Below are 17,036 nucleotides of genomic sequence, written 5' to 3' on the forward strand. Positions count from 1 at the left end.
CATCCTAAAAAAGATCCTTCCATTGACATTGTGATTGCACATAAACACAAGACAACACCCAACTCAAGTTCGGTTCTTGTATCACTAGATGAACTATTTGATTATTCAACTATAGCTTCTAGATTTTAATTTTGCCTTGTTTCCAAAGCATAATAATTCCACTTGCAAAAACCTGAAGCTACTACCAAAAAAGAGCAGTCAAAACCCAATTTCTTACCAAACTTCAAAGCTAGACCCTCCTCACTACATCTAGTTTCAAAAGAACAAAAAATTTGGGTCATATCTCATGATCAAATCTTTACAACTTCTAAGGCATTTTTTGTTAAGAATGCCTCAACAATTCCATGATATTATCTTTATTGACACCGTGGTGGATGAATTGTGTTTGCTTGTTGAACAAGCTTTATCTTCTTGGTTTCGATTGGTACCACTTCTTCTTCCCCTTTACCGGGCACTTTTGTCATGGTTTCGATTGAGAGCTTTGGATCTTCCTAGTTGCCACCTCGTTGCATAAGGCTCTCTTCAGGGGGATACATATGATGAGTAAAACTAGAGGATGGTAAAGAACTAGGGTATGAATCAGATGCTTTAGTATTATCCAAATTATTCACCACCAATTCTAAGCTCTACACCATCCTAATTGGCCAATGGTACAAGTTTTTGCCAGAACTACCAATTGCTAAGGGATTCTCTTTATGTTTAACAGCTTGGGCTTTAGCAGAAGAAATTTTCCCAGGAAAAAGCCCATTTATTTTCACCAAATCATTTCTCTATTTTGCAATATTATCCATGCTTCTCCACAAGAACTGTGTCCATCAATTGCTTCTTACCCGCTTTAGTTTCCTTAAAGGACTTAGCCTCAATCCCTTTATTATCTGCCGTGTTTATTGCTAACTTAAAAACATTCTGTTTACTACCACTTCATTGGTTTGACTCACTATAAAATCATTATCAAGTTCCACAATTTCCTTTCTTAGTATATCGAAGCAATTAGCTGGATACCCTCTTTTTACTAACGCCAATTTTTTTTACTTTCGATCCCTATTCCTCTCCATGATTTTCTCTGGACCATCATCCATAGGCTGAAAGTTTTGGAGCTAGGAATGTCATCGCTTTCTTATGCAAAGACTAGTTCCCGTTGAACCCCTTCCTTTGCAACGGTTGTGCCAGTCCCTGCCAATTCAATAACCACCACAATGCTTTGTAAAGGACGGTTCTCAACTCTGTGCCCAACCACTCGACATCGGAAGCAAACCGTGTATATGGCCTCATACTCAACCTTGTGGATTATGTGACTGATTTTAATCCTAGGGATCAAAAGTTTGGCAAGGTCGACTTCAACATAAATTCTTGCGAACTTTCCTCGTATAGCCATGTCCGTATTTGTATCAAGTTGTAATGGATTACCAATGAGACTTAGTTATCTTCATTAGCACCTCCTCATTAAAATATTCAATCGGTAGCGCCGACAATCTGATCCAAACTGTAGTCAAGCCAAGAGTAGCTGTGGAAGGCCTGGAGTTTGGCTTCCATCTTTGAACTGTCAAGTAAAGGCCCAATATTTTCCAAGAACCCCTCGTAAGCACCATGACCAATCATGTTTTTGATCAAACTTAACTATTTAATAGCCAAATCCTAAATCATTCATCTCAAAATCTCCATCCAAACCCCATAACTTAGTGATTCAGCTATGAAGCGCATTGAACACCAAAGACTTTCCCAACAACTTGATTATCAATGTTGAACACCATGGCTGTCTTATCTCCTTTTTTTTTATTTCTTTATTGACACAGATTCTTGGAATATCACCTTGACCTTCACCATTCACCATATCATCATCATCCACCCATTGTTTATCTAGATCAAAGGCAATTTTATCAATATTGCTAATAGCATCAGCACCACTACCATCCTTTTTCCCCAAAAGAGTCTCCTTGTGGAAGACTCCATCGCTTCATCTCTCCCTGCCTTAAATTTTTTGTGCATCGTTCGAGATGATCGATTTCCTCTAAAGACAGGTTTTTCTGTTGATAGAAAACCTTTTTCGTAATACAAAATAATAATGGTAAAACAAACTATTTCGTAATATAAAATTCTTTGTTTTTCTTCATTTAACTGACCAAGTTTTATCTAGGCTAACCATTGCTTTCACAAATAAGAAGAAATTTTGCTGAATTTGAAACTTGAAATTTGAGTGATCCAAATTTTAAACATTTCAAATCTTAATAATTTAATACTTGTCATGCCATAGTCACGCTTTTATCACTTAGTTAACAAAAAATAAATAAAACTTCAGATAAATAAAAATAAATATAGGAGTACTTGAATTATAATGAAATTGTAAATTTAATATTTGAGAAAAAAAATTCTCAATTAGATATTCAAATTATAAATCTATACATCAATTCGTACTTTGACAAACAGAGTTGATCAAAATGTGTGATATGGCTAAATATAATCAATAAGCATATGTAATGTTTCTAAAAAAAATTACTAGATTTCTTATTTTTTAAGTTTTTTTTTTAATTTTTTTATTTCTTGAAATTTGAAAAAGTAAAAAAGTAAAATTATAAAATTATAAAATTTTACCAAAAGAATTCAAAAAAATGAAAAATCAATGGAGGAGACATAAAAAGGGCATTGAGGAGAAAGAGAAAACGGAAGATAAAGAAAGAAGCGAAAGGGCGGATTGACGCTGGCCTTGGCATATTAGTGTTGGTTTTTTCACCATTAAACTGCTTACCTTTAATCGAAGTTACTACCTGCAAATAGTCGATTTCAACTTGTGTCACATACACTTCTTCTCTGCAGCAAGCCAGAAGAGACCACAATAATGTTCGTAGCTCAACCACCAGGGCATGCAAATTGTATGCAATTATCACCCCACCCGCCAGCCGCAGTTCCCTGTTAGAATTTCTAACTATGAAACCCGCCCCTACCCATGTTTCACCATTTAAAGCAAAAATCGATGCATGCATCATACTTAAGCTTAATCCTAGTTGGAAACCTCCATCATCTTCCTTCAGATACATCGTCCATCCGAGTCAACCTTGGTACAGCAACAGCAACGTGGAACTGTGAGCACATGTCATATCTAGTTCAACCACCTCTGTCGGTCCCCTTTTCCCTCATTCTTAAAGACGACTGCATTTCGTCCTCTCCGAAGAGCCCATATAACACAACAAATCTCCTCTACCACATCTTCTCCGACATTTTGAAGCAGCATCTTGATCCAATCACCTGTAGAGGAAAATTTTTGTGAAATTTCTCTAAAGCCCCACTTAGAGGGAAGTCATACTGCTCTAGCAAACGGACATTCGCATAAAATATGAAATTCTGTTTCCATCTCCGCATCACAAAACGAACAACCTGTAGCAACATTAACTCTCCTCCTAATCAAAGCAGCTCTTGTAGGCAGACAACCATTCAGCACCCTCCATATAAATAGAAGAATTTTCCTCGGCAAATTCAGACCCCAAAAATTTCCTCCACATCGATGTTGCATTACCAGATGAACTAGGCTAATGCGCTCTCCCCATTACTGAACATAACAGACGGTAGCCCAATCTAACTATATAGTCGCCATCCTTGCTATTGTTCTACACTAATCGATCCTACGGCCTCCTTAGACTCAACGACAATGATAAAATAAGATTGCTTTCATATGGCAGAAAGCACTCCCTTATTTTTCCTTCATCCCACATCCTCTGATCAGCCAAAATAAAAATAACATGGTTATTTTGGACACAGAGATCTGGTATTTTTTGGACTTGTCACTAATAGAGTTAATGAAAACACAAATCGATAAAATGAAAGTTGGAAGTACCTAATTATGATTTTTCTTTCTTTCAGATGCCAAATCTTTAGTTTCACTATGATTTGGGTATCAAATATTTAATCGATCCAAATAAAAAGGAAAACTATTTAGGAAGCCTCGTTGATGACCAAACAAGCAATCGATTTTGGGTTCATTAATATGCTATCTGTCATTTTAATTTAATTTGATTTACAAAACACCAACAAGAATCTTTTTCATCTTGATTCTTTCATCATGTTTTAAATAATCCAATTCAAGCACTAGATGATGGATATGTTATTGTTGAAGTGTTAAATGACTAGATAGGAACCAATTTATTGATTAGTGCATATATAACTTGTGCAATGACGATGAACTTAAAAAGTTTTCTTATTGGATTAATATTAATGTTAATATAGATTTATAAGTAAAAGTTGTTTTATATATTTTCTCATAATAACTAAATTTTAGCAAAGCCCTATATTTTTTTCCCACAAATCATGGAAAAAATTATTAATTGTATTATATATAATTTATTTTTACTTTATTTAACAAGCAATTTAAATATGTATATATGTTGCTTTTACTTGCTCGATATGGGCTGACCCCAATCGTTGATGACATTGAATGCCTCTTTCTTACCAGACCTTACGGGCTTTAGAATAGATGGGTAACTTTTAAAAGAAAAATGCTGAATGTTAAAGGTTAGAATATTGGGTAATTGTTTATGTCTAACAGAAGAAGCTAAGAAATATAATTGAGTGTAATGCAGGTTAATCGAAGAGCATTGAGCACGGCAAACTGAAAAACATGACATACTACTAATATTTACAACATATATATTAATGGAAGCAAATGTTCAGAGAGAGGCCATTTGAATGAATAATATATAAAACTGGCATGGCATGATCAAGACCATGTAGCTCTTACAACAAACTTCGATTTGTTTGGATTCAGCTATCAACATATTTGTCAATGGTAGCAGCCAAGGTAGACTTGGGCACTGCACCGATGACGCTCTCTTTCTTCTCCCCATCCTTAAAAAAGAGCATGGTTGGGATACTCCTAATCCCGAACTGTGTGGCGATGTTTGGGCTGTCATCAGTGTTGAGCTTGTAACAAGCAATCTTCCCAGCATACTCTTTTGCCAATTCACCGATAACTGGCTCAATCATGCGGCAGGGTCCGCACCATGGTGCCCAAAACTCCACTAAAACTGGAGTTTCACTTCCAATGACAAGCTCACCCCAGCTTGATTCTGTCACCACTGCAACTGCAGGGTGCAGAATATGAATTGGATTTTAGCAATAATTACTACCAAAAAATATCATGCCACATTAATGCTTCTTAACGCTAAAATTAGTAGGATTGTTGACAATTAAAAACAGGACCAGAATTTTTCTGGGTTGGGGGTGTTTCCATGGCTAGGCTATGTAATGAAATTATGAGAGTAATGTTCCTCTGTCCCTTAACCCCTCACCCTAATAATCCCTAACAATTATGAGATTCAGGTCCTTAATACAAATAACCAAATTGCTTTATCAACTACACTTGCTGGCCTGTCATTTTCTTCCACCTACTTAATAGGCAATATTTTTTACTTTGTCTATGCCTCCTTCATTTTAAGAAGGATTGTTATTTTTTTCTGGGACATTATCATCAACCTACCACAGAACTCTGGTTACTGATCTTCTTTAGGTAGGCTTATTTAAATGGAGTATCCATGGCAATAAAGGCAACAATAAAACATGAATAAATTAGCAAGAAATAAAAAGTGGAGAAATAGCAGCATACCTTCATCTACAGCTTCACGAGCTTTGCAGAGGAGCCTGGATTTTTGGCTTCTGCGAGTGAGCGAATGAGCTAAAGATGAAGAAGAAGTGAATGATAAATTGGGCTTATTGAACCCTCTAAATGTCGGCAAATGAACCTTCTCAACAGAAGAAAAATGATGGTAGCTTTGCAGCACACTAGCTCTAGTAGTGCAAGCTGAGCTCAACTGAAAACAGTTTTCCAGAGCCATCTCAAGCTCTTGGCTAAGAGTCTTGGAAGGATGAAAATGGTAAAAGAGATGGCCTTTGCAGCCTCGCAGGAGTGAGATTTTTTGGGGGCCGGTTTTGAAACTTTCTGATGATTATAATTTAGAAGTGGATATTCTTTTGAAAAAAATAAAAATAAAAATTGTGAGGTGCTGGACAGATTACAAATTCATGTGGATAACATTTGATATTTGGGGAGTCTTTATTTACCCTGAGAGAGGAAAATCTTGAGGTAGTGGAGAGCCCATGGAAGAGTTTCCTTGTGGCAGAGATCTCGCATCGGTTGACCACAAACCTCTCATCCACTAAGGCAAACGTAGTCCCTATACATTTGTATGGCCCTTGCTATGTACGGGGAAATTAAACCTTCAACTGTGGGCTTTTCTATGGGCTTTGAGAATGTCCAATTTAAGCATTTTATGATAAATACAAATTAGACGTATTGAGAAAGGTATCAAATTAATTAGTACATTTCAACACGAAATGGGTGAATTAATAACTTTATTTTTGTTTTTGAAAAAATTGAGTGAATTAATAACTTGTTAAATGAATATGCTCTTAATATGTGTCAAAGAACAAAGATCTTAAGTACATGGAAATACTCTTATAAGTTGTGCTTCTCAATTTTAAGGAATCAAGGATAAAATGAAACCATTGATGATCTTGCACCATCAATGATTTCACCGATAATGAAACTTCATCATTTTGGTATATAAGATGTTTGGTTTACAGTATTACTTGTAAAACATCTAATAAAATGGCCAACCTTTTTATTTAAACTGAACAAGCTTAGGTACCGTCTTGGCAGGTAGCTTCATCATCAAATGCTGAAACACTTTGAACCACTCTATTTGGCCTTGCAGAGTTGTAAATTTGCGTAGAGGATCTTGTTCACACGGCAAGCTTTGGCTCAGCATCACAATGAGAAATGGGACAATGAATTGCCAGATGGTTCATTAAAGCACTTGGATCTAGATGCCGTAACACAAGGGATGCCATTTTGTCGATGAAACAAAGTGCTGAGGAACTTCAGCCCTTCGACGAAGCAAGGGAGGGGAGCTTAAGCATCGAGAGCAATATCAAAGCTTATATTTCCTCCAGGAAGACCATGAAAAAGGGAATTGCAAATTCTCTTGCATCGTTGAAGCAAATGGATAACATATTCAGGAACTTTCCCCAGTTAGAACAAAACCATCATCACTCTGTAGTGGCTGGAGTGCTTAGAGAAGCAAGCTTGACCACTACTTCCATCTTTCACGCCCTCCTGTTATTCCTGTCTCCAACATTGTTTAAGCCAAAGCCTTCAAAATGGTCATTGGTTTCAAAATTGGTGTGGAAATGTCCGACAGCATGTGAAGAGCATCAGAACATGAACGAGTTAGAGAGTGGATGTCGCAGTGAGCAACTTACTACTGCAGAGTTCAACAGTGGACTTTAAGGAAGAGAAAATTCAATCTGCAAAGGTAAAATTGGAATCTTTGGACGCTATCTTTGAAGGTTTTGAAGATGGATTGTGGTGTTTGTTTAGGAGCTTGATCCATACCAGAGTTTTTCTCCTAAATATCCTTTCTCATTAGAGTTTTTATCAAGTAAAAATTATATCCTCCAATCCAAAGGCAGAGTTAACCAATTTTTGTTGAACAGATTAAAAACGAAGGAAAATAAAAGTTAAAAATTTTTAAAATTAATACATTACATTTAAACAACAATTAAAAGATTCATAATTGAAAATAATTTTATATAACATATAAATAAAAAAGAATAGGAAAGAAAACCTTAAAAAAAAAAGAATTGTGCTCGACAGTGTTTTTTAAATTCATAAAATATAATGCACAAAATATAAATAGTTAAAAATGATATATAAAATATCAAATAATAATTAAATAATATCAATAGAAAGAAGAAGATAAAAGAAAACCTTACCTTATCCAAGTTCACAAGATTATAAATATCTTTTTTAAAGAATGAAATGTGTTTCAGTAATTAATTATACAAGAGAGAGTAAAGTAAAATAAAAAAACAAAAAGAGAAGAGAAGAGAAAGAGAAGGAGAAACATCTGTGAATAAATTTAAAATAAATTAACGTTGATTAGAGTTGTAGGGACATTTTATTATTTATTATTTATATGAGTTATTAAAGAAAAAATTATTTTGAAGAGCATTAAAAACATATAATAAATGAAATATTTCAAAATTTTGGAGGGGAGCTACAGCCTCCATAAGTATACTACTCTCCAATATTATTAAAAATATATATAATAATTAAAAATTTACAGAACTTTTGGGCTGCCAGCCCCCGCCCCTGCTCCAATCTATTGAGATTTGAGAGGTGTTCATTTACTTGAGGTTTTAGGCGTTTTAGGTGCACAAATAATGTAAATTAAACAAAATGTATAGTGAAACACTGGAATGTAATGTAAAATGTCACATTTGCAACAGCATGAAAGTACTTCATGGAATCATACGTGACAGTTAATTTAAGAACATCTTTACTCGCTCTTCCAAGTTCCAACAAGATTGTCAGCATATCTTATGGTGCTTTTAGCATCAGAAAAGGAGGAAAATTAAAGAATTGAAGAGTTTATATATATATATATTTATATTTATTTATTTATCTTCTTGTAAATATAAACTTGAGTTATAATTGCTTTAAACTATCATTTGCATCCTAAATTTGTTATAAAATTAGTACATAATTCCATAAGCTATGAATTAACTTGCTTGACCATTAACTAGTTTTTCTACAATAGAGTTTTAGGAATGCAAAAGGCGAAATATGATTATACATGTCACTTGTCAGATATAAATATAGCATGAAAAACTAGATAGACTTAATAATAACCCATTTATGGAAAATAAACACAAAATAAAAATATTTTAGTTGAAAAAATTAAATGATCCAAACTCCATTTGAAACTAAACTTAACTTGAAGTTGATTAACATGAAATCAATATATTAAATTAGATTACTCGAAAAAAGAATAGAAACTGTAAACTCCTCTTTTCATATTTTTCATAATGAAGATAAAAGAATCTATTTCCACGATATGGAGGACTATTCATTTAAAAAAGAATAGAAAGATAAGGAAAAGACTAAGTCAATCATTTCAAATTCCTTAATCATCTCTTGCTTAAATTTGTTCAAGAGAAAACCATTTGGACCAGTTAAGAGCATGTTAGAGTATATCATCAGCATAAATCGAAGTAATAATCTGAGATTCAATCCTTGAGTCCCTGATATACAATGTGTGCTCGTTTTCACTTCACATGAATCGTTTATTGTTCAAATTATCCATCAATCCTTCCATACCATGCACAGGGAGCTTGCTTGAACCAGTACAAAGCTTTCTTGAGCTTGCATACCTTGTCTTCCATACTTGGCACAAATGAAAACCTCTAGTTCTTCCACAAAAATTTCTTCCCCTAGCAAACCATTTAAAAAGGCTAATTTCACATCCAAGTGCCATAATTGCCACCCTTCCTTAGTTGCAATTGCAGCTAATAGTTTGATTGTATCATGCCTCGCAATTAGGGTAAAAGTTTCAATGCAGTCAATGACATATACTTGTGCAAAACCCTTGACTACCAAGAAAGCCTTTTAATTTGTTGATAGAACCAATATGGATTCAATTTAGTTATATAAACTCATTTTGCCCCAATCACTTTTTACTCGGTTGGTCTCGACACTAGCTCCCTAAGTATTGTTTTTCTGATCATATCTATCTCTACCTCCATAGCTTGTTTCCACCCATTTGAGTTGAATGCTTCATCAAAGGTATTGGGTTCCAACACTACTAGATTGCACTTGTTATAGGTTTCATTCAAATTCTTAGTCCACATACAAGGGCATAATCAACATTATCACCTTCTTTAAGTTCAATTTTAGCCGAGTCATTGTCATGGCAAGTTTGTAGGCTTTCTAAATTTTCAGCTTCCTTTGTTGACTAGTTCCATCTTTTGTTTTCTTCAAACTCAACATCCCAACTCACAAAGACTTTGTCAGTATTCACATCAAATAACCTTAGCCTTTGCTGACATTGCTGTAACCAATATGAATATCAATATAAGATTTTTTTTATCCAACTTTGTTCTCTTATTTTCTAGTATTAATGTAAATGCTATGCACCCAAATACTTTCAAATGGGAGACAGATGGTTTAACTCCAAACCAAGCTACATATGGTGTTGTGTTAATCCATGAGTCGATGATATAAATCCATGACTCGACAAAAATTTTCATCAGTGATTCCATCAGTAAGCCATATTAAAACCACTTGAGCAATTCGTTTTTCCCCCATTTCTCTTTTTTCTCTTCTCCTCTTCTCTCTGCCTCTCCTGTCACCCCACCCCATACTTGACCTTCACCACCAAAATGGCTAATTGAAGCAAATCGGACCACACTAAAGCACTGTCAACGCCAAACCCAAACCCTATTCTAGTTGGTTGTTCCTTCGCCTGCCATTTGAATTACTCGATCCCTCTGCCCGTTTGATTCTCTATGCTTCAACCAACATTGTTGTCGATTTTGTACAAGAATACATATCGAACAAGTAATATAGATAGTAAGTCTAAAATCGTATCCCATATAAATTTGTTCCTAAATCTTTACTAAATACTAAAATTATAACAAATTAATCTTATTCAAGTACTTAAATTTTTTAGAAAATTAATTAAACTAAATTTAAGGAAACACTAAACTAATTAATAAATATTAAAAATTTACTAGAGAAAGTCAATAGATTAAAATTTAAGATTATGAGTTCATTCAGCATTTCATCTGACATCAACTTCTATTACTGATTACATTTATGGGTGATTTTAATAACCTAGAATCCAAAGTTATGTACAAGCTTTCATCAAGATGCTGGCACAAATACCTAACTTAATTGGGTCACTATATGTTTATAAGAATCAATTAAATAAGGTTCATTAAGCTAGTATTCTAGGTTGACTATATACGGCAATTGGTGTATGTATACCTGAATAACGAATTAGATCACCAAAGTAACATGAACATATACTATTCAAACCTTAATCCCATCTAAAATCTCTTTGTCGATTTTTAATTAGATTCAAAAATCAATTAATTGTTAGCAAAACAATCAAAAGTATTAAGAGCAAATTTGAATAAGCAAAACTATATCCATTTATAGTAAATAAAATAGAAACAAATATTCAAATTACATATTGAATCCACCACAATCCTAGAAACGTAATTTAGCTTATAATATCTAATAAAAACTTTATCCAAAGAAAACTAGCCATTAATCCAAATCAAAGAAAATAAGAAAAAGACAAAAGTCAAGAAAGAAAACCAACAGTAAAAGCTTTGTAATCTTGACTTTCCCTTAATTTCTCTTACTTTCTTGTTTTGTTTTTGACTCCTTTTCTCTAGAGAAATCGCTTGCTGCCTTTTTCAAGAAACCTTTAAAAAAGGCCCTTTAAATAGCCTCCAAAAGCCGTAACTTCCAAACTCCCATAAGATGTTTATTTTTGAAAAATTTCTCAAGAACCATAGCCCTCAAAGGTTCTATGTTGAAATTTGGCCTAAAAGTCTTTTCAGCACTGCGATACTAGCATCTTGATAATTTGACTCTATGATCCCATTCAAATTGGGTAAATTGGTAAACATGAAAGTTGTATCCTTATCTCTTATATTTTCAATGGCTTATGAATCAAGTTAATTGGACTTTTGGGGTGAAAGATATGCTCAAAATACCACATCATGTTCAGTCCATGCAGTCTACTACAATGCTCCAAATTTTACAATGCTTTAAACCACGATTCAATCAGAACTAGGAAAAGTGATAAACATCAAAGTTGTATCCCTTTCTCTGAGATTTCTAGTGGTCCAATAATTACCTCATTTGGAATTTTGTAGAAAGAGTTATAGGCAAGATATCACAACATGTTTAGAAAATTCTACAATTAATCGTCCTTGTTCAATTCACCTCCATGAAGTTTTATGCACTTGCACACCTTCAAAGCAAGAACTAAATCAGTGATGGCACAAATTAAGACTTTTAACAAAAAATGAGCTAAATTACTAAAATTAAAATATTTCAATATGTATTAAACTTAATAACGAGAAGCATAAAAACTACCTAAAATTAATTAAAAACACAAAGACATAGTTATTTTTAATAATCAAATGTAGCAAAATAATTCTATATCATTGAGTTATCAAACGTCCTCCTCATTGTTGCTCAAGTCAGTAAGATCTGTTAGGCATTTTTACCCATTGTTGCTACCCTATTGTGGGTTTTAGTTTCCCTATTGTTGCTACCCAAATATTTTTGGTTTTGGTTGGTGCCCGCATTGTGTTTTAGTTCTTGCTGTGAAATTGTTGCTGCCCCATTGTTGCTGCCTTAATATTGTAGATTTCTAGGTTAATATGTGAAATTGTGGTTGTTGTTTGTGTGAAATTGTTTTTATTGTTTGAATGTTGTTTAGAACAATCTATTGTTGTTTTGAATAATATTCTTTGATTAAAAATCTTAGAATAATTTAAATAATTATTAGTAATTATGAAAAATAAATTAAGGTTTAGTTGTTAATCAATTGAAAAAATCTTTTAGTTAATTAAACAATTAACTAGATTAGTAATAGGATTTAATTTAAAATATACTTAAATTAATTAAAGTGTTAATGAGTTTGTTAGTGTAATAAGTTCAGTGTGAATAATTCCAAGAAGGGGTGAATTGGAATGTTTTTGAAATTTTGAAAATTCATTTTTAATTTTGAGAAAATAAGGTTTTCTTAAGTCAAAGTTTCAATTTGAAAATGACCAAGACAATTGGATTCTTGTAAAATAAGTGAAGTTGGAAATACAAATGAAATCGAAAGAGTAAAGAAGGAAGAAAGATCAACACAATAATTTTCATAGAGGTTCGACTTCCTTACCTACGTCCTTTCCTTTAGATTCAGTAAAGAGTTTAAAATCCACTATTCAAATAAAGTTCAATATAATACTTTTCATGGATCAAGCACAACCTTTCAATATAATGCCTTTCTATAGTTCAAGTACAACCATTCTACCTTTTATCTTGGTTAAGGTATAAACACTTAATTTGTACCTTTTCAATTGGTTAAGATCTAACCACTTAAGTGAATACAATAAGAAATGAAAGTGTAGCTAGGATGCCTCTTATAGGTTAAATAGCAAGTACAATATTTGGTGAGAAAAAAGATAAACAATAAAGGCTCTTTAAATGGTACAATAGAAGACTTAAATGCAAGAAGAGAAGTACAAAAAGTATTGAATTAGTTGAGATGAATTCTTCTCTTAGAGTTGTGTTTCAAAGTCTTTCAACCTTCATAAATGCTGTGAGAGCTTGTATTTATAGTTGCTGAAACTTCAAGGGTAGTTGAGAGTGTATTAAATGTGAAAATAGTCATTTTTCTTTTCATTCTAAGCTCCAACGATCGTATTGTATCGATACATGTGTGAATGTATCAATATATTACCTCTTTTATTTTTGAATTCCCATTATAATATATCTATACATTCTGATATGTATCGATACTTTTGAACTTTGTTGCAAAGGCTTGAATATTTTGTTGAAAATGTATCGATATATTTGAGGTAGTAAGTATTTTGTTAAACATATATCAATACATATGATAAATGTATTGATACTTTTGATATAGTAAATATTCTTTTACATTTCTATCAATATATTTGAGAATGTATCAATAGATTGAGTTTGACTTTGTAAATTTTGACTTTTTCAAGAACATATACCTATAGATTTTAATTTCTATCGATATTTGTCTAAATTTATCAATACATAAAGAACATGTATCGATAGATTTGAACAAAAATGCATTTTTCAAAGTCCCTTTTCATTATTTTTGTTCTCGAACTCATTTGAAAGTGTTAAGAGATGTCTAGACTTGATATTCCTAGACTTAAATGAAATTTTGATCATTTTTGTTTGTCATTTCAAAACATGAGATTAATTTGAAAGGTCTAAAGCTAACAAATTTAATTAAATAATTTAGTTAATAAAAAATCATGTAATGTATTATAAGTAATTAGATAATATTTTATTTTTTAAATTAATTAAAGGCTTAGGGAAGTAATTACATAATTTCACTAATTATGAATAGTTATGTATTAATAATTAAGCAATTAACTAAATTAGTAATATTATAACATCTTTAAAATATTTAAATAAATTAAGATGTCAATTAATGAGTTAATTAAATAATTTATTTAATTAAGTAATGTAATGTGTTATAAGTAATTAAGAAATTACATGTGCTATAAGTTGTAATTTGTTGTCAATTGATATTTGTGTTAACATCTACTAACGTATAATTTAATTATGTAATTAAATTTATGGTTTAGTTATATAAATTAGTTAACTAAATTAGTAATATTATTTAATTTTAAAAATATTTAGGGTAATTAAATTAAGGTGTTAATGTATTTAGGGTTTAGTGTTATAAGTAATTAAGTAATTAATTAAATAAGTAATATTATATCATATTATATTTGTTTGATGTATTCTTCCACCCCTGATAGATTAAAGCTCTTTAAGACAAAAGGGGTGGTCACATGAACTGTTTTGCAACTGCAAGTTTTATAGTATGTATGAGTTAAAAAAAAAATTTTATCTCAAATTAAAACTTAGTTAACAATTTAAACTTTGGCTTTAATATTGGAGAAGTAGTGGTCTGCAAAAGCTAACCTATGGCTTCCTACAGTGGCCAATATGATGATCATCATAGCAACCTCAGCAAGTTTATGTCAAAAAACTCTCATTTTTTGAAGGTAATTCCTAGGAATGTTATTAATTGTGGAAAACTAGTGAATAATATTTTCTCAATTATAAACCATAATTTTGAATGTTATTTTAAAATCTATTATATGAAAAATATTCTTGGCATACAATAGAATTTAAATCACATTCAAAATTATGGTTTATAATTAAGAAAAGACTCACCAATTTTACATAATCAATAGCATTCTTTAGAATTATCTTAAAAATAAGGGGTTTTTTAAATGTTAAGTTGAGGTTGCCATGTTCTTTCTAGCCTTTGTAGGAAACCATAGCTTTAACTTTTGCAAACCACTTTTCTAATATTAAAGCCAAAACTTATATTGTTAATCTAAGTTTTAATTCAAGAAAAAAATTTACTGATGGAATTTTCGATATAATTCTCTTATTACCTACTACAAATCGATTGACAGATCGAACCCATTATTGGCCAAATTGCCTATAGAATATTCCGTGGGTAAATTATTGATGAAATAATCCATCTCCAATGGATTTCTTTTTATTGACTACTTTATTTCCAACAAATTTTTTTATCAGAATTTTCATAGATATTGTCACATACCAACGAAATCTTAACTAATATTGACCAAAACTTTCATCGAGAATGTCTTGTGTTTTGTAGTATTACTTGTGATTTGAAATTACACATCTTATCAAAAATGTGGGGTGCATTTTAAAAAAAAAAAACGTTCATGTCAATCAACTCAAACTTCATGTGCAGTGATTGTGTAAATAATGTTATTAGAAATATTTAAAGAAACCACATTAATAATCCAAGAAAAAATTATACTATTTCAATGGGCCCATTGAAGGTATGTGGAATCGGTCTTGGCTGGTTGAGGAATTGTGCAGTCTATAAAACTAAGCTTGTTTTTAAGTTTCTAAGGCCATGCGGATGGTGTAACTCCAAGTTGAATAGTCGTCATCATTCAGTGGTTGAGAAATTGTTGCTGCACCTGGATTGTCTGAATGATGCAAAAAATCAAAAGATGAAACATCTGAATCAACAGTACTCTCAATTGTTGTGGAGGTCTGAGAGGTAGTTGCCTGCATGGCTGTTTAATGAAAAAAAAAATATCACAATAGGGAAAGACCATGGTGGCAGCGTTGTAGAAGAACTAGGTTCTGATACTAAGTTAGAAAATAATATTTTTCATTCACTTTTAGTTACTTAATGATACATACTTACATACATATATGAGTTGAGAACAGAAAAAGTAAGAAAAGATTGTAACCTAAACTATTGTTGTACAAAGAGAGCAGCCAACAATTCAATTATATGAAAATATCATATTGCATAAATTAAGGAATTATCGTGTTTTGATGAGGAGAAGTGTAATATGATTTGGGGCTGGTCAACATGCTCTGAACAAGGAGAAGATGAAGTTGGTGTAGTAATACCTGCCCAAATCATGCTACGAGCCCTAAGTCAAGGTCATGGACAAGTCGCCACATCTTAGTGGTTAACTATATTTCTTCACCCTAACTGTTAGGCATTGCATTTAAATTGGCTAAACCTTCATATTAATTGACTCAAAAATATAGTGATTATGAATAGAATGTTGAAAAGAAGTTTTTGGAAAAATGGGTTTTGGCAATATTGTTACAGGGGTTTTATCCTTATTTCTTATCTTCAGGATCAATCTTATCCTCTCAGATAAAAAAATTAGTTTTCTTAATTCTATTTTATTTGTTCAGGATTCTTTATTGTCAAGGAGGGTTCTCAATAAACTCTAACGTAGGGGCTCTTCTGTTTCCTATCATGTATCAATTGAACTTCCTTGAGAATAACAAATCTGCTGCACCAAAATGTTTTAGCTAGCTTGTGTTTTGTGAAGGTTTCGGGATTAGTCTATCTGCTATCTGTGTCTGGACAAGTTAGATTAATGTATTGGTTACAGAAACACTAATTAGTTTTGGAACACTGGCAAAAAATGTGATAGTTAATCTCAAAATTTTCCTTTAATATCATGCGTAGTTAATGGTCCACCCTAGATGGGAAGTTAATATCATCATAGGTCACGGACACTACATATAACAACTTCATCAAAACAGAAAAGGCAAGGGACTGGTTTTCAGCCATAGGAGGGCGGTTAGTTTTGCAAATTGTTTTGCTGATAGAGACCTTTCAACAAAGCAGAAGGTCCATTTCTTTTATTAGAATGGGACCAAAACCACTGACTACCTCATCAAGTAGAGAAGCATGATACCGTATATTTTATTAATAATTATCCGTTGTAAGTGGGAGCCTCGCGACGACGGTGAAATACCACTACTTTTAAACGACCTTACTTGAACAAGATCTGTTCTATAGGTTTGTACCTCTGTGTCCTTGAGTTCTAAGGAGACAGGATTCCAAGTCTGGTTGATTAATTAGGACTGTGTGATCAGAGCGTGATTAATGGTTTGGTGATCC

The 17,036-nt window shown here is 32.4% G+C and overlaps 1 protein-coding gene, 1 non-coding gene and 1 pseudogene across 2 annotated transcripts; 2 read left to right on the forward strand and 1 right to left on the reverse strand.

Annotated features, from left to right (window-relative positions):
- Nucleotides 1-4,598: 4,598 nt before the first annotated feature.
- LOC110416913 (thioredoxin-like) lies at nucleotides 4,599-6,019 on the reverse strand. The gene is made up of 2 exons (XM_021429056.2): nucleotides 5,591-6,019; nucleotides 4,599-5,069 (listed from the first exon to the last, which is right to left on the reverse strand). Exons 1-2 carry the CDS (start codon nucleotides 5,817-5,819, stop codon nucleotides 4,750-4,752), a joined length of 549 nt encoding a protein of 182 aa, XP_021284731.1. The 5' UTR covers nucleotides 5,820-6,019; the 3' UTR covers nucleotides 4,599-4,749.
- A 62-nt stretch (nucleotides 6,020-6,081) lies between these two features.
- On the forward strand, nucleotides 6,082-7,412 carry LOC110416437 (uncharacterized; annotated as a pseudogene).
- Nucleotides 7,413-16,902: 9,490 nt separating this feature from the next.
- On the forward strand, nucleotides 16,903-17,014 carry LOC149527175 (small nucleolar RNA U3). The gene has a single exon (XR_016351295.1). It is a non-coding gene; the product is annotated as a small nucleolar RNA U3 (small nucleolar RNA).
- The last annotated feature ends 22 nt before the right edge of the window (nucleotides 17,015-17,036 follow it).

Source organism: Theobroma umbraticum, unplaced genomic scaffold, assembly GCF_002168275.2.
Source record: "Theobroma umbraticum cultivar Fairchild unplaced genomic scaffold, ASM216827v3 scaffold_51.0, whole genome shotgun sequence".
Lineage (NCBI taxonomy): Eukaryota > Viridiplantae > Streptophyta > Magnoliopsida > Malvales > Malvaceae > Theobroma > Theobroma umbraticum.